This window comes from Copadichromis virginalis, linkage group LG5, assembly GCF_057382275.1.
Source record: "Copadichromis virginalis isolate Kocher_CV1m ecotype Utaka linkage group LG5, C_Virginalis_male_GT1.1, whole genome shotgun sequence".
NCBI lineage: Eukaryota > Metazoa > Chordata > Actinopteri > Cichliformes > Cichlidae > Copadichromis > Copadichromis virginalis.
In genome coordinates, this window is record NC_140622.1 from 8,303,265 (window position 1) to 8,325,923 (window position 22,659).

At 41.0% G+C, this 22,659-nt stretch overlaps 1 protein-coding gene and 1 long non-coding RNA gene across 3 annotated transcripts; one reads left to right on the forward strand and one right to left on the reverse strand.

The window, feature by feature from the left end:
• Positions 1-8: 8 nt before the first annotated feature.
• txnrd3 (thioredoxin reductase 3) lies at positions 9-11,168 on the forward strand. The gene is made up of 16 exons (XM_085455718.1): positions 9-394; positions 985-1,045; positions 2,020-2,129; positions 2,762-2,869; positions 3,301-3,373; positions 3,475-3,594; positions 3,741-3,883; positions 4,236-4,351; positions 5,200-5,425; positions 5,647-5,739; positions 6,145-6,221; positions 7,702-7,858; positions 8,198-8,305; positions 8,559-8,654; positions 8,767-8,901; positions 10,186-11,168. The coding sequence occupies exons 1-16, from the start codon at positions 278-280 to the stop codon at positions 10,252-10,254; spliced, it is 1,809 nt and encodes a 602-aa protein (XP_085311844.1). The 5' UTR covers positions 9-277; the 3' UTR covers positions 10,255-11,168.
• Positions 11,169-18,166: 6,998 nt separating this feature from the next.
• Positions 18,167-20,264, reverse strand: LOC146708864 (uncharacterized). Of its 2 annotated transcripts, none has more exons than XR_014920386.1 (3): positions 20,221-20,264; positions 18,806-18,872; positions 18,167-18,506 (listed from the first exon to the last, which is right to left on the reverse strand). It is a non-coding gene; the product is annotated as an uncharacterized LOC146708864 (long non-coding RNA). The 2 variants fall into 2 exon arrangements; XR_014920387.1 differs by having other exon boundaries at positions 18,167-18,509.
• Between the last annotated feature and the right edge of the window lie 2,395 nt (positions 20,265-22,659).

Here is a 22,659-nt window from a genome sequence, read left to right on the forward strand (position 1 = left end):
CAGATCGAGCGCACCCACCGTAACGAGACAAGAAATAGTAAAAGACGTTTGGCGCGGTTGGTAGACTAGCTGCTGACAGCAAAGGGAGTAGATCCGGGATAGACCCGCGGCTCGAGTATATTTTTTAGAAGTACTTTCTCTGGGAAACAGACTCAAGAGATTTAGATCTGTTCTCGAGTTTGTACAGAGAGAGGCGATTTGTTCGTTTTTTTTTCACCAGCCGTAGCCAGCCGTCTACCTAAGCTTGCCCTGCTCAGGCAGACGGAAATATCCGAAAATGCCTCCCGTCGAAAATGACAGTGGGAAGAAGGAACTCAAATCTCAGATACAAGCGCTTATCGACTCCAATCAAGTGATTGTGTTCAGCAAAAGCTACTGCCCATTTTGTGTAAAGGTAAGGCGTTTAGTTTGTCGTAGGCGGTAGAGGCTCCGCGCCGGTCAGAAACTTCCACCTTCTCCCGCGAAGTACACGGGCTTGGTCTAATTGCTGGTTTGGCCTTGCTGCGTTAGTACAGTCATCAACTTTGGTGGCTAGAACTTTACTATTACGCATAAGCTCGCTAAATGACAAAAACAAAACCGAACAGCATAGCCTTTAATGTAATTTACGTTAGGTCAACAATGGCGGAAGATAAATATCCAGTGTTATATATTTAAGCCTGGGACGCTTTAGCCGCCTCTGAACGAGCTCCTTGAAAAGTCAGCTTTACATATCGTATTGTTCTTAGTTAACTCTGCTAGTGATTCGCTACAATGTGCTGTAAATTCTGAACGCACTGTATTTAAAAAGCTGCGCTAATTTATTTAAAACTCATACTTTTCTCCCATTTTTAAAATGCTGCCTTCTGCCGCCATAACCTGGACACAAAGGCTTACCTGACAGTTACAAGATGACATATTTGTTAGCATGAAATGTTCTAACGTGTGGACAAGTTTGTGTGCGTTTGATGTAGGATTAATCTTTTACCTTATTTGTGTTTTCAGGTGAAAGACTTGTTCAAAGAACTGCAAGTCGAGTGCAATGTGGTGGAGCTGGATCTTATGGGTAAGACGAGCATTGTGAGGTAACTGATAGCCGCTGTGAGGGATATTTAATGTGTTTGTCAGCAGCTGTTACACTCCGTGGCTGCCCATAAGTAGCTTTATGTGTATTATTCAGATCGCGAATGACTATAAAAAACAGCTGGGAGTATTGTAAAGTAAGTGCTTTATAGTTAGCTATAGTGTTGTATCAAGTTTTCCATTTAAAGGCTTAAAACTGCAGATTACTTTGAGCAAAACAAATGTTTCACTTCTTACAGCAAATAAGTTACAAAGAGGCAGGTATAAACAGGGGAGTGACCATCTTTGTCTGTGACCTGGTATAACTAAAGCAATACATGTTTATTGTTTGCTTTATTAGCTATGCTAACATTTTAGTGTAGGTTTTTAATAATTCACTCATGACAGTCCAGCTGCTTGTTTAAGGCCCATGTTTCTAGTTTGTCTGTTGAAAGCCTCTTCCTGTTTAATGTACATTTTGCTTTGTTCTGTCAGTTTCAAAGCCCCTAATTTAATATAAAATTTTTACAGTAGTTAATTCGGTTTTCTGTTCACATATCGGAAACGTTGTCCTATACTGGTTCACGGTCTGGGCTGTCTTTGCAAAAGCACAAAATGTGCTGAGTCATTCACCGAAGATGGCCCTGTGCCATTATCTCAGTGCACTCGTACCTCACTGCTCCTGTCTTGCTGAGTTAATTACCAAGGTTTAATGCTAGAGGTGGGTTGCACGTGGTGGATGTTAAACGTTAGTCAGTGGAAAACCTAACAAACTTAATTACCAGAGGCTATAATTGATCATAACGTGCAGTAAAAGTCAGCACAGGATCAGCTAAGGAAAGTGTTTATTACAGCAGTACACATTCCAGGTTTACCCTTCCCTTTTGTTATTTGTATTTCATTTGCACATCAAAGATGGTATAAACGCACAATGCATGGCTAAGTTTCAGCATGTGAAAAACTTGCCCCCCCCTTCAGATAATGGGACAAGCTACCAGGAGATGCTGCTTGAGATGACCGGACAGAAAACGGTTCCTAACGTTTTCATCAACAAGAAGCACATCGGTGGCTGTGACAAAACATTACAGGTAAGCAATGAAAGTCGTCTTGCAGCTCAGATGTAACTTGTTTTTTCTTGTAACTTGCCTCTTCTCATAACAGAAATGGGTTGGTTGTTTTTGTCACAACTGGAAAGAGGTGAAAACAAACCATGTGGTTGTCAGTGTATGATGCCACTAAGCCAAGCTGTGAGAAACTCATTGAAAATGTAAAAAAGAAAAAGGTTTATGGTGATTATTCCATCAGGGGTGCATGAACAGGGTGGGCTATGTCGTCTCATACACTTCATACAGCTGCAGGAAAAAGAAATAGAAAAAAAACACCACTGTTTAAAATCTTTAATGAAAATATTCAGAAACATTCAGTAAAATGGCTGCAGCTAATCTTTGTAGACCTAGTTACTTGTTAATATTATCCCGACCGGTAGCATCCCCTGGAGACTTGAATGGCAAAATTTACCTCTCGCTTAACACACTGCTGATACGAATCCACGTCAGATAATGGGTGGCAGTGCTAATATCTGACTTGGACTGGGATATCTGTTAATAGCAACACCTAGTATGAAAAAGCTCAGTGTACCCTTTGTTTGTTTGTTTTTGTTTGAAATGATTAGCATTGCTAAGTGCTACAGTAACAAACGTTGTGTTGCTGTTTGTGTCAGGCCCATAAAGACGGCAGCCTGCAGCAGCTGCTTAACGGCGATAATGAAGACTACGACTACGACCTGATCGTCATCGGAGGCGGCTCTGGAGGCTTGGCCTGCTCGAAGGTGATGTCAGAATTCAGTATTTAGCTCTGATTTGACTGCTTTGTGTGAACTGGGGATCCCACAGACAGCCGTGCTTTTGTACTTGTGTGGGGGTGCAGCTGTAACTTTGGTCACTGGCAGAATTTCAGACATTTGCAGGCTTTTGTCTTTGGGAGGATTGTTAGTGAGATTTTCACACACTTGTATGATAAACAGGGCACAGGACAGAAACTAGAGTACTAGTGTAAATGACAGGAAAACAGAAACCTGTGAAAGGCTAAAATGTGTTATCATAATGAAATATAGTGCAAGGTGGTTCTTGATCTGTGGTGGTTGGTGATTTCTCAGAACTAGTGTGAAACTATTGCTGATGATGTAATTCACTTACACCACTTCTGTTTGCTCCATAAAACTGTGCAACACAGCAGTAAGATATAATCTTTTAACAACAGGAAGCTGCTGCACTGGGGAAGAAGGTCATGGTGTTGGACTACGTTGTGCCCACACCAAAAGGAACCACTTGGGGTATGATACTTCCTTTTAGTAAGACTTTTGACGCAGGGTTTGTCTGGATCTGTAGTGGCTGCTAAACGACAGTTTTGCTGTGCTCTGGCTGTGACGATCAGGTCTTGGAGGAACGTGTGTGAACGTAGGCTGCATTCCCAAGAAGCTGATGCACCAGACGGCCTTGCTGTCCACGGCCATGCAGGACGCGCGCAAGTTCGGCTGGGAGTTTGATGAGACAGGTGAGGGCTCAGGGGACCGACCCAGGAGGTCACGCAGGGGTGACATCACACCAGCTTGCCGTGGTAAATCGGAGGCGAGCCCATTTAGGAGGCACCCCGTAGTCTTTCAACTGCTTCTACTGATGAGTGTCTGTTTCTGTCTTCAGTGAAACACAACTGGGACACGATGAAGACTGCTGTTAACAACTACATTGGCTCCCTGAACTGGGGCTACAGGGTATCACTGAGGGACAAGAATGTCAACTATGTCAATGCCTATGCAGAGTTTGTGGAACCACACAAAATCAAGGTAACCGACTGCTTTCAATGAAAATGAATCTTCAATAAAGTCATGCAGAGGTTTAGTCGTTTCATAACTTAATAAAGTCTTCGTTCTCTGCTTGCTCATGTTACCATCTCGCAACCTGTTACTAATCTGTATAAGCTGTCAGCTTTGAAATCATCCTGTTGAATTAACTGTTATTTTTGTGTCCTAAACAGGCTTTTCAAAAATACTTATCGGTGTTTAGAAGTTGTTGCTGTCGTTGCAATCACCTCACTAGTTGCACAAAAAGCAGATGTTTCAGAAACATCCACTACATTGAAAAAGCTTCCTGTTATGTTGCATGTGTGTCAAAATATCTGTTTGTGTTTCCTGACAGGCTACAAACAAACGAGGGAAGGAGACGTTCTACACAGGAGCCAAGTTTGTTTTGGCTACGGGTGAGAGGCCACGTTACCTGGGCATTCCCGGAGACAAGGAGTATTGCATCACCAGGTGACAGCACCGTGCAGAGTACACAGAATCTGACAATTTATGTTATAATGTGTGTGAGTGACTGAAGCTCCACCCAGAGCTCCTTTTTAGACCAGTGGATGGGTTCATGGCTGAAATAAGTGTCACTTCCTTAAGGTGTGATCTCTGAAAACAAACCTGCCCTTTAGTGATCCAGCAGGTTGTTGTGCCTCAGAGCAGCCGTCTGTCTGCCTGCTCTGCGAATGCTGACGTGAGATTATCCTCAGGTGTCTTTGACGATTATGCTCCTGTCTTGGCAGAGAGGCTCATTTATTCCACAAGGTCTTAAACCAGAGCTGTCTGAACAATGTAAGAAACAAGCCTGGGCTTGGTAGGGTTTATTCGGGGATTCTCTTCGGATCTCACAGCTGTTGTTGGACAGTCAGCCAGATTTGGTACTTTTGTTGTCAGCTACTGAAATTAAGCTACACATCCTATAGCTCACACCTGAAAACAGGATAAGCAGTAATACGGGATATGGTTGGATTTATTTGTTGTGACATGAAATATTTAATTATTTGAAAATCTTTGAAAAAAAGAAATGAATTTAAAATTTTGAGTGACCAGCTTGTAGGAGCAGAGTGCAGGGCAGCACTGAGCAACATCATGAACCTTGTTCTATTAAATAATCCACAGTGTGGCTCAAGGCTTTAAATAAGTATTAGACAGCATCTCTCCACACCCTGTGAGGTAAAAAGAAAAAATATCCTGAAGGTCTAGATCAGCAGAAGCAAGTGTCACACCTGCTAAATTCTTTGTATGCAAAACTAGCTGCACAAAAACCTGCTTTAACCTCACCTTGTTTTTGTTTGTTTGTTTTGTTTTCACAGTGATGACCTCTTCTCATTGCCTTACTGCCCGGGGAAAACTCTGGTGATCGGAGCGTCCTATGTGGCTTTGGAGTGTGGCGGCTTTCTGGCCGGCCTCGGGCTCGACGTCACCGTCATGGTACGGTCCATCCTGCTGAGGGGCTTCGACCAGGACATGGCCAACCGCGCTGGTGAACACATGGAGGGGCACGGTGTCAAGTTCCTCCGTAAATATGTACCCACAAAGGTGAGCGTGAACACAACCTGCTGTTTGTGATTTAGCTTATTGATCTCGGAGTATGCCTACATGCAATGGTAATAGCTGTAATCTTTAATGTTGTCAGGTCATGTGCTTAATAGGTCAACATTAAAAGCCTTTGATTTATAGTGAACGCAGGAGGTGGTCAGACTCTGATCAGCATATAGATGAATGATGTTTTAAGCCTTTTCTCTTAAATTATGTGTCAGATAGAGGAGCTTGAAGCAGGAACTCCTGGCAGGCTGAAGGTGACCGCCAAGTCCACAGAAACCGACGAGATCATCGAGGGGGAGTACAACACTGTATGTATCGCTTCGGTTTTCCTTCACCCCTCTCTCTGCTCCGTCGTCATGTATTTCCGCCAAAAGAGTAAACGGTTTCTCTCACAGCTTATTTCTGTGAAAGAAACTACATTTAGTGTTGCAATAATCACTATTCTGTGGTCACTTTAATATTAATCGCGCTCCGTAGTGTTTAGGGTACTTTTCTCTCTTTTTCTTTTTTTTTTAAACCCCCATTTTTACAGTTTAACTAAACCAAAGATATGATGATTTTACATAATCTGTGATATGTTGAGATACTGCCATGTAATCATCAGCTGTCATGTTAGTGTTGAGAAGATGCCATGTCTCTGGAACAATTGGCAATGACAAAGGATTAATATCACACTGCATTAAAGCTAACAAGCTGGGGTTTTTGTTCTTCAGGTGTTGATCGCAGTGGGCCGAGACGCATGCACAGACAAGCTCGGCCTGGATAAGGCAGGAGTCAAAGTCAACCCAAAGTAAGTTCAGTATGTTGTTACTGCCGAGGAGGCCATGTTTCGGGTGTATTTGCACGTGTCATTAAATCATCATTAAACTTGATAGGTCAAACTTTTTTGTGGCTTCTGTAGGCATGTAGAGTGGGGTCGTGGTCTGAGAAACTATGATTGTGACAATCTGGTGTGTATTGCCAACACGTGGAAATTTTAAAATCTTTATATGGTATTAGCCTGTCACATTTGACCTCTGGCCTCTCCTTCAAGGTCAAATGAGATCAAACTTTCATAAAATGTCATCTTTAAAACTATTTTTAAAGTCTGCATCCAAATATCATGTGAGACTTGACCTTTGACCTCACATTTACATTTCACATCTGTCTTTCTGTCCAATTGGCCCCAAAATGTGTTTCTTGGAATGAGATAGAAATATACTGTAGTATAATATTTTAGTCCACTGCAAACTTCTTGAAGACCAGAGAAAACACAGTGAATATACAGAAAATACAATTAAAAGTAAACACCGCCCAGGGTGAGCTGGCTTGATTTGCTCTCAGAGTGCTTGTACGTGTGTTCCCCTGTCCCTTTAATACTCGCAGTACAGTCACAGTGATTCAGCAGTTCTTGCTGCTCAGGGCTCTCTGCCTGGTGTGAGTGTTGGGGGAATTTGGTGGGGAGGTGAGGGGTGGCTTGTGGGTAAGATGAGAACACTGCTGTAAATCACATTGGTATTAAGTGACAGAACAAAGGAAGTATCTATATTTTAAAAAAGGCTTTCTGTTCTGAGTTCGCTTGTTTGTTTGTTTGTTTGTTTGTTTTTGAAAGAGTAAAAGTATAAAATTAGGTTTGGAAAAACATTCTTACAGACTGACACCTCCTGCAGGTCATTATTGATGCTGTTGATACCAGCATAGAAATGCAGTGTTTTCTATAAGGCTTTCTTTCCACTCTTGTGTGAATAACTGAATGGCTGAGCCTGTGTTGTGAGGCCTGTAGGGATTAAGACGGCATGAGACCAGCTTTAAAGAGTGTTCTGAGTCTCATGACCATAGCAATTTTTAGTTGAAGCCCAGCGTTAGCCAGAGGGCTTCTGTGCTCAGGGGCCTGTGGCTGTTCTGCTCCTGCGCAGCGCAGATCGATTTGGATACTACTACAAGTGTGCTTCTCCTTTTTGCTAAGTATGAATGACCACATAGCCAGTTATCCATTTCTGCTTTGTCACTGACACACAAACGTTTATCTGTGTGGTGCTCTTTAACCTTGTTTCCTGCAGGCTTTTTGCTGAGTGTATAACTCTTTTTGGTGCTTTCGCCATCTACACAATGTCAGGCTTATTGTAAAGATTTATTATAAAGAAAATATCTGTTATTCACAGTTAAAATTGTGTAATTTTCTATTATTGTTACACCCACTTAACTTTGAACTTCAACACTCGGATATTTAATTTGAAGTCACAAAACGGGATAAAAGTCTTAAATGTATGCTCGATGATCCCATCCTGCAGGAATGGAAAGATTCCTGTGAATGATGAAGAGCAGACCAACGTGCCCCACATCCATGCTATTGGCGACATTCTGGAAGGCAAGTGGGAGCTGACACCTGTAGCCATCCAGGCTGGCAAGCTGCTGGCCCGACGCCTCTACGGAGGATCAACGGTCAAAGTAAGTACAACGTGACTGTGTCATGATTTCTGACTGTCATTCTAAAATCTATTTGTCCATTAAACTACAACCAACTCAATACTACCAGACATAAAGTGTCTGAACAGTCTCTTAGTACCTATTTAAGGTGCATAAAGACCTGTTTCGTAGGATGGAAACTGAATGTTAAGGTGCCATTAAGACTAATCTTATTTTAAAGAGGTATAGTGTTAAAATCTGAAGTAAGCCATTGAAAGGGAAGGACATAAAGAAGGTCAGAGTGTTTTGTGCTCCAGATGATGAATCTGGTGTTCCATAACAAGATTTTGTTAATCACTAACCAAATGCTGTTTTTTGCAGTGTGACTACATCAATGTTCCCACCACAGTCTTCACCCCGCTTGAGTATGGTTCCTGCGGTCTGCCAGAGGAGAAAGCCATCGAGCTTTACGGCGAGGAAAACCTCGAGGTAACAGCTGAATTGTTGATGACAGACGAGGCTCGGCTGACTGTGCGTTCTGGTCGCTGCTTTCACATTGAATGAAACTGTCTCTAACTTACTTGGTTGTCACAGGTTGCCATCAAGCAAATGCATGCGTTTAGTGTTTTATTCCAGGCATACAAACTCTTCAGTACATCTGTGAATGCGAGCTGACGTTGGACCGCAGAACTGCGTTTGTTTTGAAGCTTTTACATTCATGTGTTTCTGGTCTCATGTTCAGGTGTATCACAGTCTCTTTTGGCCTCTGGAGTTCACCGTGCCCGGCAGGGACAACAACAAATGCTACGCCAAGATCATCTGCAACAAACTAGACAACGTAAGATCAGAGCAACTAAAATGCAACCGACAAATGTGCCTGAATCTGTGGCAGCCACCAGCCTGAGCTCCTGATTTGTTTTTTGTTTTTGTTTTTTAATGCCACACTGCAGGATCGAGTCATAGGTTTCCACTACCTAGGACCAAATGCAGGAGAGGTGACGCAGGGCTTCGGTGCAGCCATGAAGTGTGGCGTCACCAAAGAACAGTTGGACACCACCATTGGCATCCACCCAACCTGTGCTGAGGTAAAAAGACAATGCTGCCACTTTATTTACTTGGGTATCTTCCTGTATTAGTGGACTGCCTTAGATCCTGCGTTTATGTATTTAGGATGGGGTTTGTTTTTTTTGGGGGGGGGAGACACGTAGCCAGCATCCGAGAATCGGTCCAAACCGGGCCATCTGTAAAAGTTATCGCCACCCTGCCGGGTTGGCAGGTGGCATGGACACCAAACTGAATATGAGAACAAGGCGACACAGGATTTTTAAATTGATACCACAAGTATATCTACTAAAAATCTTGAAGTTTAAATCTCAGTGACCTTGACCTAAAGGTCAATGGTGTGGGGTTTTTTTTTTTTCTCTTCTCCTGTCTCTCTCTGTCTCCCGCCCTCTCCCCCTTTTTGTTTTATTTAGTTATTTTCCACGGTTTTGAGTCATGAACGTTTCATAGTGTTTTCAGTTCCTTCTGTTCTCTATAATTTCAACAAAGTTTTAATGACGGTAAAATGAATCAGTTTTTCATTGAGGCAGACCGCACAGTTCAGTGTCAAACCACTCCAGGTCCAGTATGACAGCTAATAACTGTTAATTTCCACAGCATGTTGCAATAGTACTTTCATCAAGCCAGTAAGAACAGGAAATGACACTGGAGCTGCCTTTAGCACACAAACTGCACAGCAAATATGCTGAAGGCAGAAAGAAAGCTGTGTATGTCTGCAGTTGTCTTATCAGACGGCCAGGATAAGACACCAGGTCCAAAGAGCAGCCATAGACGGCTTGTTTAAAGTGCTTGCTGTCTCTTTAGTGGTCTCACACTTTTATCTTGGGCTGGAACAGGATATTCATCGTGTGTAGAACTTAAACAATCAGTGTCTGAATTGTTTGAATATTGTGTGTGTGTGTGTGTGTGTGTGTGTGTGTGTGTGTGTGTGTGTGTGTGTGTGTGTGTGTGTGTGTGTGTGTGTGTGTGTGTGTGTGGTGATGCATGCTTGGGAATAATTGGTGTAATTAGGGGACATGATTATTCATTATGTTAATCGTGCTGGTGCTAATGACAGTGCATTAGGCTGCTGAGGATCCTCTTGTTTGATGGGTTTACATCGTATTTCTATTTTCTGACGGTTTAGCCCAAATATGTTCATCTGAAACAAACGCAGTGCATTGATGTGACAGCCTGGTGTGAAGTTTCATGTTTGGCTGTAGATGACTAAACAAACGGAACTAAGAACAATTTCTTTTCAGCCAATGAGAACATGCCTGTGGCATTAAAGATGTTAATTATGTTCCTGTGTCCTCTTTACCTTCTAGGTCTTTACCACTCTGGAGGTGACCAGGAGCTCTGGTGGAGACATCACACAGTCCGGTTGCTGAGGTTAAACCCTGCATGTTTAGCAGGCTGCTCTCACATTAGACTCCCCTACTAAACATTTTCCTCTTGACTCCCAGTCAACCTTTAACTTCAGCCTCACCTCTAGCCCCTCCCTTTACAGGGCATTTATTTCTCAGGAGCACCTGAACGTAAAACTCTCGGTGTGACTGGGAGCTACGAGGTAAATGGAGATGGTCAGGGCTGAAGATCTGCGTGTCTTCTGCTCTGGCTGAAGGAGTCTGATGTGAAAGCTGCCTGCTGAACAGCGGGGTTACTCTGCTAATGTTTCTATTGGGCCCCACCAGCGTGTCACTCTCGGAGAAGCCCAAACACACACCATTCCCGAGTGTGTGTTTGGGCTGTTTTTGACGTCCTTACCCGTAACCTCAAATAATTAGGTGGGCAAGGATCGATGTCCCTCTGTAGAAGCACCTGATGGTGGCCCGAACCCTTCGTCCAACCCCCCCACCCCCCAGATTCATCTATTATAAATTGGCTCATTACCAGCGTTTGAAAGGATGCACAATTCTGGTGCGTACATAGGTTAGCACCATGCCTTCATCATTCCATACATCCTTCGTACAGGTTTATAAGTTGACTTATATGAATATACATGTCTTTGTCAATATTTATCTTTGCTTTGTGGAAGCACCAGAGTTTTCAAGAGAAACCTGTGATGCATCAAGAGCCTGGAGACTGTTTCAAATAAGCGAATGGCAAGTTTCCACCTGGATTGCTCTGGTCGTGTTTTTGCTCAGTTTGTAATTTAATGACTGCTTGTTGCATTGTGCTGTCTCGTGCGTCGTTTGGAAGACGGCGCTCCCGTTGCTGTTGACGACATTTCATCTGTATAAATGGCTTGTTTGTTTGTGTGGAACTTGTAGAGACTACTCAGTGTTAAATAAAGGCATGTCTATCTTCAGGTTTCATCTGTCTTTGACTTGTGTGACCCAGTTTGTGTGAAATGATTTCAGGATTCTCACAGAGCCTGCTCACAGATTTCCATTTAGTTCAAGAGTAATAAATGTAAAAACAAAACAAAGGTACGAGTTACTTAGTCATACGGTGCTTGATAGTGTTTCTGCTGAAGGATATGCTGCTTAGTAAATGTCATAGGATTTAACTGGACTGATATTCACAACACTGGCAATACACTGGTGTACATGGTGTGAACTGGTTAAAATGGGACTTTAAATCTCTTGCATTGTAGTTAAACTTTGCTTTTAGATCAGTAGCACACCACACTTTTTAATTTGTCATTATTTAAAAAAAAAAAAAGCATGTTAGCCTGGCAGTACCATCAGCAAACATCTTTTTTCCTTCTGCTCAAAAAAGAGAGAACACAATTTTGATTTTAAGAAGTATCCATAAGTTAACAGACTTTACAGCCGTTAGACCATTGCAGCTTTTGCTATCCTGGTCCAACTAATAGTCATATTTGATTTATTTCATTTTGCATTATTGGAATCAGAACAGTCAAGACTGGTGAACAGGAACGAAGTTTGAGAGGAAGTTAATAGAAGAAGAGGGATGGAGAGAAAAAAACAGAAAATCTGCTTCATCACCTGCTGGGGAAAAAACACCATGTGTGCTTGTGTTCAGAAGGTTTCTCCATCTAAGTTTTTAATAGTAGGTGTGGGGAGCCACAGCCCACCGCAGGGGGCAATTGTGGCACCCACCTAGAAAAGACCGGGGTCATCCAGCAGCCACAAGGGTGGCAGGCAGCTACACCAGAGTAGACCCAGCCCCAACCAGGGTGAATGTAGTCTTTCACCCTTAAATCATCTTTGTTTCACCCTGCATGGAAACCATATAGTGGTCAAAATGCAATGAATGAATTATGTAAATACTCCAAAAATGTAGCAATACATAGTAAAGCTAATAATAATGGTTTTAAAAATGCAGTTAATTATACATTTTTCTTTTGCAGTGAACTCATTAAATATTTTCTGTGAGTTAATGTCCAGTTTTCCATTTATTTATGTCATACCACATAGTTCCAGTGGTCTCGGTGCTGAAGTAAGCAGAGGCGGATGTTTGGCGTGTTGCATATATACACAGGTACACCAGATGAACATCATCCCATTGAAGTGGTCAGCCTATTCATGTGGCCTGCATCAGAGAGCCGCGGGGAGATAATAGCATCATTTCCTCCAGGTTTCTGTGGGACTATTCAGCCTCCACAAGTGGCGGTTGTGATCAATAGCATCCAGGCTGGTGTGAAGCCTTTGTTGGGTTCACCTGCTCACATCTGAAAACGCTGTCACCTGCACGGCTGCCATGACAACGAGCGCTTTGATGAGTTTTATTTGGCGGGTAATCATTTGTTTTAGGGAGTGTTGTGAGCTCAGTGATTCACTGATGTTTGTTATGCCAAAAGCACTCAAAGGCAGAGGCCTCTCTAAAGGTCTGTGAAGCTTCTGGTGTTGGTTTCTGAGCTGAAATGTCCCTGACTTCCTTCTACCTGAATCATGCTCACTTTAGGAACAGTTTATTTGTGCATGTAAAGCAATAAAGAAGGAGTGTATGACATTACCACTAGCTCAGGTTACCTGTCTACACATCAGTGCTGCTTTGAGAAACTGACCTTCAGCTGATATCAGTGGAGCAAATTCTAAACAACTTCAAAACTAACTCAATGTTTCACTTAAGGTGTTTCCAACCCCAGTACTGAACTGAAATCATACCATGGAAATTGCATTGTATTGGCAGTGTAGTGCACACATTAGCCATCAGTTAAAAGACAGCTTTTGTTTATCTTTGTGACAATTTGTGCCTCTTTTTTTGTGACTGATTAAACATAAGCATACAGTTATATGGGGTATTTATAGTTTCTTTTATGGATATTTTTTCCCCTTCGAAGTTATTTTGCATCTCTCTGTAGTTATGTGACGCCGCTTTGTGCCTTTCGTTGATCGATTCCATTTCTGTAGTTGTTTTGCATCTCTTTGTAGTGCTTATGTGTACATTTATTGTACATCTTTGAAGACGTACAATAAATTCCACCTTTCTTTGTTGTTTAAAATCCCTTTGTAATTGTTTTTGTGTCTGTTTTTTGATGCTTGCAGTTGTTTAATGTATTGTGTATACTCCATCTCTGTTTGTTTTTGTTTACAATTCTCTGAGGGTGCTTTATATGTCTTTGAAGTTGCTTAGCGTCTCTTTGTAGTTGGTTCGTGTCCCTTGCTAGCATTTTTCATCTTTTTAAGGGGTTTTGTGCATCTTTGTGGTAGTTTTGCATCTTTTTGTGTGTATCGTAAATCTTTTTTGTAGTTGTTTTGTGACTCTTTGTGCGTTTGCTTTTATTAAGTTTGCTTTTCATCTATGTCTTTTTGCATTTCTCTGTAGTTGTTTGATACCTTTTTGTGGGGTTTTCTCTTTTCTTTTTAGGTTGAATTGGTTTTTCATCGCTTGTACTTGTTTGTATCTTTGTGGTAGTTTTATATGTTGCAGTTTTGTGTAGTGTGTGAAGTCTTTTTGGTGCTTGTTGGGCTTGTTGGATGTGTCATTATGGGCAGACATCATCGCTGTCTTTGTTCTGGATCCCATTTTGGCTGTGTCGTGTCTTTGTATTGGTTTTGTGTCTCTTTAAAGCTTCTTTTAATATTTGTAGGTATTTTGGCTCTCACTGTATTCCAGTCTGCAACAGAATAAAGGCCATTAACAAGTGAAGAGATTGTTACTCAAAAGGCTTATTTGTTTGTAAGTGACCAAACTTACAGTTTAACAGGGGATCGAAGGATTATTTCCTCGACTGTAACCCTATACTCTCCAGTGACAACAGCTCATATATGATGGCAACGTACCTGTCCTTTGCACAAAGGCTGCTCAGAAACAGCCCAAGGTACAAAAAAGAGCCCAAAACTTCTCGGAAGGAACCAAATAAAGCCTCCTGAGGCTCCACCTCGCATCTCAAAAGCCCCAAAGATTCAGCTGCCAACTTCCTGATGTCAGACACCATAGCATGTCCCAAGAGAGGCCATGTTCATGCCCAGTGAGTCAGTGCTATTATGGAGGCATGTGCGAGACTTACACAACAGAAGGCAGCTGCTTTTAATACTGTGGTAATCAGTGGGCTTCTTTTTACTGTAGTGCCACTTTTGTGTGTTTGTGTTTTAATGTCATCCCTCTTCTTAATAAGTTAAAAACCATCTATGTGGGTGTGTTTAGCTGTCCCATATAAGGGTTTAACACAAAATATACTTATAGTATATCTAATGCATCAAGAGTGGTCAAAATAAACCTAACAGTGATAAAATGTCTTGTAGGGTTTGTTTTGTTCAGTTTTTTAACTTTCTTCTCAGAGGGTCTTGCAACAACCAACTTGCAGTTTCAGTAAAATGTGTTTTATTTTTTTGCTCAACCGCCCTCAAATAGGGAAGTGACATTAGAAACAGATATCTAGACGTGCACAATCCACAACTGAGTCAAGTTAAATCTCCTTACTTCCTGTATTATGGCTAATGTGCGTCTGTAGGAAACGAAGAGCCCTGTCATTGCATTTTAAAAATGACTCATTTGTAAAGAGGTGGCGATGAAGCTGGGAGCTGCCAGCAGGAAATAGAAACCTTTGATGATATGTGGAGGGTAATCAATGAGAAGTGAAAAATCATTGCAGTTTCAGTACTGCATGACTTGCTGATTTCAACACACTCCTTCTCACAGCTAACCTGATGGTGAAACCTGTGCTTATGTAATCATATCTCACGTTATAACTGCACACTCATAATGACCAGACTTTCTATTGTACTTTTTGTGTGCAAATGATTAACCCGCACAACATAAAAATGAGTTCACATCAGTGTGTGAGTTTCAAATAGGTAACCTCATGTCAATGACATGCCTTTCTGTGTAGTTATTGATTAATTTCATCTTAACTGCATTTCCTGGAACTCAAGTCATCATTGATACTGATTTTACCAGGAAACGTGTCTGTTTCCTATAAGAAAATCTGAGGTGCCGACAGAGCTGAACGCACAGTCTGATTCACCTGCGCTCTGATCTCATGTACATATGAGGACAGAGTTATTAGCCCTCTTATGAAAAGCATTTCTCAATTGCTGTTAAACGGAGCAAATAATTTTTATGCAGCTTTCCCTGACATCCTAATTGTATTTCGAATGCTTACATTTTTAAAACTAATTCACAAAATCCCAAAACTACCAGGGTCAAAAGGGTCAGCCCCAGTTTTCTTTGTCTTTTTTTGTCAAGTCCATCTTCCACATGACTGCGTCCTGAACATCAATCCAGTAAGAATGAAATAACATCGCCTGCTCTGCTCAAAATCCCTACTTCAGTTAAGAAATCATCTACTAACAGTTTTTGTCATTGTTTTGTCGTATATATGACTTTCAGTGTATATGACTAAACATTTTGTCAGTTTTGTCGTTTCATTCTGGAAGCAGAGAGGCTGGAAGTACATCAGGGATCTTTATGTGGAAAATACAGGGAGTGCAGAATTATTAGGCAAGTTGTATTTTTGAGGAATAATTTTATTATTGAACAACAACCATGTTCTCAATGAACCCAAAAAACTCATTAATATCAAAGCTGAATGTTTTTGGAAGTAGTTTTTAGTTTGTTTTTAGTTTTAGCTATTTTAGGGGGATATCTGTGTGTGCAGGTGACTATTACTGTGCATAATTATTAGGCAACTTAACAAAAAACAAATATATACCCATTTCAATTATTTATTTTTACCAGTGAAACCAATATAACATCTCCACATTCACAAATATACATTTCTGACATTCAAAAACAAATCAGCGACCAATATAGCCACCTTTCTTTGCAAGGACACTCAAAAGCCTGCCATCCATGGATTCTGTCAGTGTTTTGATCTGTTCACCATCAACATTGCGTGCAGCAGCAACCACAGTGTGTCTTGTTCAGTGGTGGTCGTCTTTCAGCCTTTCTTACCTTGGCCATGTCTCTGAGTATTGCACACCTTATGCTTTTGGGCACTCCAGTGATGTTGCAGCTCTGAAATATGGCCAAACTGGTGGCAAGTGGCATCTTGGCAGCTGCACGCTTGACTTTTCTCAGTTCATGGGCAGTTATTTTGCGCCTTGGTTTTTCCACACGCTTCTTGCGACCCTGTTGACTATTTTGAATGAAACGCTTGATTGTTTGATGATCACGCTTCAGAAGCTTTGCAATTTTGAGACTGCTGCATCCCTCTGCTAGATATCTCACTATTTTTGACTTTTCTGAGCCTGTCAAGTCCTTCTTTTGACCCATTTTGCCAAAGGAAAGGACGTTGCCTAATAATTATGCACACCTGATATAGGGTGTTGATGTCATTAGACCACACCCCTTCTCATTACAGAGATGCACATCACCTAATATGCTTAATTGGTAGTAGGCTTTCGAGCCTATACAGCTTGGAGTAAGACAACATGCATGAAGAGGATGATGTGGACAAAATACTCATTTGCCTAATAATTCTGCACTCCCTGTAAGTGTGCCTCATTTACACAGTTACAGAATGTTTGCAAAATGACTGCACCGGGTTTTATTGGATACTTACAAATTTGAAATTATGTCAGAAAACGCACCCAACTCCAAAGTAAGGCTTCACACTAATATTTCACCTGTCTGTCATGATAGAATAGAATTAGAATAGAATAGAATTCAGCTTTATTGTCATTGCACATGTCACAAGTACAAGGCAACGAAATGCAGTTTGCATCCATGCAGAAGTGCTTTAGCAATAATATAGATATATTACAAAATATATATTAGCAGTAATATAGATATGTAGATATTGGAAGATGTGCATTTATTGGAAGACGAGTTTTCACTGTTACTCTGAAGAATTTGGGAAGAGCTGGGAATCACCTCTTTGACATCTGTAAACAAGTATGAATGGATCACAATCCTGTTTGGAATAGTTACTGCAAAAAATAATAATATTGAAGCAGTGGGGTAAAAACTGAGTTGAGCTTTGGATGGTAAATATGTTGCATCTGGAGAGACTGAGACTTCTCAAAGATAACAGACTCAATATATGTGAGAGATCCTGGAATCCTCTACTGACAGTTTTTAATCAGAACAATTAGTGTCTCTTCAAAATACAATAAAAGTATTGGGTAGGGGTTATTAGCCCCCCCTAATCGTAGTCAGTTTTCCATAAGTCTCACACGTCTCCTCAACAATCCCACCCCGCTCTCAAGCTCCTCCAAATTTTTGCTCTGCCTTGATCTTGATCTTCAGTTCATCCCACAGATTTTTAGTGGGATTCAAGGCCAGTCAGGAACATTCACTGTGGTCTTCTGGGGGTCATTCTTCACCATGTATGTTTTGGTTGTTGCTGTGTTGGAAGACAAAGCGACGTCTGAGGCCCAGTTTTCACACATCCTTCTGTCTTCATGATTCTGCCTTCATTAATGCACTGAGGCATCTCTCACTTGTTTTCTTTCCAGAGTCTTTCAAATCTTTCACTTCCTACCTCTATCAGGCTTTTTCTCTACTGTCTGGCTCTCTTTGAATTTCTTGACTGACACTTGGAAACTCAGAACTCAGAGCATGTTTTACGAGCAAAGGGTATTATGAAGTTAAAGCACATAACTGTACAGCAGCAGGCTCAGTAAAAAGGTCCGTTTTTCATGGCACTAATAATGTCGTCTGGTTATTTCTATTTTGAAATAATTGTTGCTTTCTAAAGAGAACTAGTATGTTTCGAAATTAATGCTATGTTGAAAATCCCTTGCACTTGTGAAAATTCTGACCAAAACTAATATCACATTTCTGCTGCTGATGACACTGTTTGGCCTTTAGAGGGCAGTGTGGTCTCACAAATGTCATGCTCCTGTCCTGATCGGTGTCTGTACATGAAAGAGCTTACACTGTGATTATAGTTAAACGTCATCTAGGAAAAAATTGGCATACAATGTGAAATGCTACATTTGTTGCTTTAAAATGAGTTTTATTACATTTACAACAGTTTATTCTATTCATTCACACAAACTGCATGCCACCAGTACATGTTTCACACGGTCTCTTTTCACCTCATACCAACCACTGCAGCCTGTTCTTTTTGCACATGATGTTCCAGAGTCAGCTTCCTCCTCCCTCTTCTTCTTCTCTCTCCTAATCTTCCTTTTCCGAAAAAGAAATGTGTTTGCAATAAATTTTCAGGGCAGGTTTTCCAATAAGGGGGGAAGCCTTGGGCTTGAGTCACAGATGGATTGCAGATAGAGATGGATTCTGCTTTCTTTAGTGGTATGTCACTTTTGTTGTCATTATTTATAGAAGCAAACTGCTGGACAGATGAGAGAGGGAGAAAAACAGAGGTTTTACTTGTTGCTTTTTCCATGGACTTAATGTCTGACACAAACTCAGTGTGGTTATTAATTTAATCCTGACTGCATTTCCTGGAACACAAGTCATCACTGATGGTGATTTTACCAGGAAACGTGTCTGTTTCCTGTAAGAAACTCTGAGGTGCTGACAAACACGAAGGTACTCTCTGTCCTCACTCGCTGTCACATATCTCTGTTTAATTAAGATGTTTGTAATAAACATATACAGCAGAGTATCTGTTTCAGTCTGATTCACCTGTGGCCTGATCTGAAGCCAGGGCACTGATCTTCTCCCTTTTCTTTCTCCACCTGATCCTCCTCTTCTGCAAACGAAATGTGTTTGCAATCAATTTTCTGGGTTTTCTAGTAAGGGAAAGGCTTTTGGCTTGGGTCACATAAACTGAGATTGATTCTCTCTTCACTCAGCAGTGTCACTTTTGTTTTCATTGTACAGAAGCAAACTGCTGGACAGACGAGAGGCAGAAAAACAGAGGTTTGTGAAACTGTTCCAGTGTTTTTCTTCAACTTACTTTTTGCTTTATCTATGGACTTGAAGTCTGGTACAGACTACCTCAAATGATGTCACTTGAGTCAGCGCCAGCTGGTCCTGAATACTACAAATGTAAAAACTGGGAGTGTGAGTGTGTGGAGTGAGAAAGGAGTGAGCTTATCAGTCCTGTCTCTTAGTGATGGGATTTCCGGCTCTTTTTAGAGATCCGGCTCTTTCGGTTCGGCTCACTAAAAAGAGCCGACTCTTTCGGCTCCGAACCGGCTCTTCAGGTTGTTTTGTTGCTTTAATTAATTTATTATTAACAATAATATAAAATTATGCACAAAAGGAATTACTAACGTAAAAACAAGTGGTTTTATTTATATATGTTTATATATAAATATATGCGGTGGCCCCTAGAGACAAAACACGTACAAACTCCAAAACACATTTCTAGCATTAACTGAACTTCCAAAGCAGAGCTACTAGATCACTTAAATTACACAATTGAAAGCATGTGTGTATTGTTTGTGTATTTATACACAGGCACTCATATATATATTCAAATAATTTAAAAAAAAGTTCATTTACCTGTTATTACCACACACCAAATCCGGTCATTGGTACTTGCTGGCTTGTGTAGCCACAAGATAACAAAGGCTCAACACTGCGCCCAGCATCCTGGAGCACTTCTGTTGTCTTTTGTACGTGTTTTGAGTTTTTATGTGCTTCTGAGTTTTTACGTGCTTCGGAGTTTGTACGTGTTTTTACGTGTTTTGGAGTTTTTACGTGTTTTGGAGTTTGTACGTGTTTTTACGTGTTTTGGAGTTTGTACATGCTTCAGAGTTAGTACGTGATTTGAAGTTTGTATGTGCTTTGTCTCTAGGGGCCACCGTAAATATACTTTTATTTATTCACTCCACATAAAATGTAATAAATAAATCATATAATACAAAAATCAACTATTCACATTTCAAGTTTTAACTATTTAAATTTTCAGCTTTTTCCTTTCACAAATTTAAAGTGAAAAGAACACCTGCAAACCACAACACAATTAAATATAAATTATAATATGAAAACTAAAAGAACATGCATATTCTCTGTCATATGGACCTGCATGAATAAACTTTCTCAATCCTTTATCATCTGCAACCGAAAATAGTTGTGGATGATTACTATACCTTTCTAATGTTGTTGTCCCTGCCTCTCTTTCTCTCCCTCTGGCTCTGTTCCTGTGCTACTGAGTGTAACTACCGCCCCTCCCCCCTCTGCCCAGCGTAAAGCACAAGGCTCGCGTGCAGAGTGAAGCGGAAAAAAAGTGCGAGAGAGAGGCTGAGAGAAAGGAAAAAAAAAAAAAAAACACGTGACGGCTCGCGATAAGGAGCCGGCTCGCGTCGTTCACGTCAAAGAGCCGGCTCCAAGAGCCATTTCGTTCGCGAACGACCCATCACTACTGTCTCTGCCAAGGCTAGCTTCTCAAGGGTAATTGGCTGCTACTAGCATAACAAATAAAAATTCCCAATTCTCTAAATTTCTAATTAATTAAAATGTTTTTCACATCTAGTTTTGGTTTTAATTAACTACAATAACCTTAATGCAGTACTAAAGATTTTATCCATAATGCTTTATTTACACAGAGGTGCTTTGAGCTAAATGCTAACATGAGTCTGTCAACTCTCACAAGTAAATGCTAACAAAATGCTAACATGCTAATGTGTAGCAAATCTCACAGCTCTACAGCGACTTGAAGGATTTTCAGGCAGTGGGAACTTTGGACAGCTATTTCTCACTGACATCACAAAAAGGTCAGTATTAATAAACATAATGTTTTTACAGAGGCTTTCACTTTGTCTTGAAATTTGGTGGTCCGAGATACAGAAGAAACGTTTGAAGATCAAACCAATCTTTGTTACGTGTCATATAGGCAGTATATATAGTATATGAGTAACAACAGTATATAGGCAGTCGTCACTCATCCACCATGCTTTTTACATTTGATTAAACAGAAATTCAAATGTTATGTCTTATGAGTGTTATTACATGATAGAATAGTCAGAAATAATATCATCATAGGTATGATTTCACTTTGCCCTCCTGGTGATGTCACACTTTAAAGTTTATCATGTATGTTTTCTCCACTGAATTAACAGAAAACAAATAAAACCAAATAGCAGGGCTCATTTGTGTTTTTCACTTTTCATGTAGATACTTCCTGTACTGATAGAGAAGAAAACAATGTGAATTAAAAAGCAACAGATTTGTACTTGAAGGACCTGTAACTTCACATAAGGGTAAAATGTGGCATGGCTTCATTCGATATACTAAAGTTACAGGACAACAAAGTCAGCTGATTCTGAGAGGGTCAGGAGAAAACCATCTCAGACTCACTAAACATGCCTGAGTTCATCTTCATCTCATCTTTTGGTTTTTTAAAAAACTCGTTTTTAAAATTCTTTGCTTTGGGTTTTGTTTTTGTCTGTGTCAGTGACATTTTGCAGGTGAAGCCCTCGGGCATTGGGCTTGTGCCCAGGTAAGTCCTTTCAAAGACCCCTCTGTGTTCCCTCACGGCAGATTCAAACAGACAGCTGGCCATGCCAAACCTGCTTTTCTGACCTTTGACCATGTATTGACTCTGCTTGACACCTCTCGTCTGATTGGTCAGTCGCTGGGGGAATGTGCCCTGACTTCCTGCCAGTAGTAACCCGTCAGCCATTACCCATCATTCCATTCTCAGACAGTAAACACTGGCAGGCTTCACACTGTCTTGCCATCAGGCCTGTGGTTTGATCAGTCGCGTGTCTCCTAACTCATTCCGACTTCTCCCGGGGATCCGAATCATGAGGCCTGGGACGACGTACTTTAGGAATGTGAGGAGGTCAGAGGTCAACAGTAGTTCTGCAGGAAGCCCTTACTGCTCTAATTAGCTAAACCTGAAGCTACAAGTTGCATTAGCTTTACCAGTTTCAGGCCTGAAGGTTTGGAGCAGGAGCGGTGGTCGGCTTGCTATAGTGGACTCTCCTGTGGAGGCTAAACACAAGCTAGGATGCGTATCACATGAATCACTGTTGTTTATGAACTAAGCTTTTATTCTTGTTCTGTAAATGCTGTGCAGGAGTCAAAAGTCCAACGTGAATAAAGACATTTAGTTGTTCCAAGGAGGCCATCTCCTTTATTTATGGTGGAAAAGTGACAGAGCAGAAATTCCTGCGTAATCCTGGACTGTGAATGTGAGTGTGCGTGCAGATAAGCTGGAAAAAGGCTGTAGCAGATGTGCGTCATCACTGGAGTATATATTTCAATTTTTGACGTTCTGGAAGAATCACCGGTCTGCAGCGAAAACAAACCTTTTGGGATTTATAACATGCAAACCCTTTTTTTTTCTCTTTCAAAGCTTATCTCCAAAATATGTCTCATATACAGAAAGACGTGTTTGTTAAACAGAATGGCCTTTTTCTTTAAGTGCCTTGAGGCGACTGCTGCTTTGATGTGGCTCTATATAAATAAAATGGAATTGAATTTCTTGGCTAAAGCTTCACTTGTATCCTCGAACCTTTGTTTTGGTTTTTGTAATTTGATCTCCAGCGTACGTAATGAACAGTTGTGTATGTTATGTAGGTCAT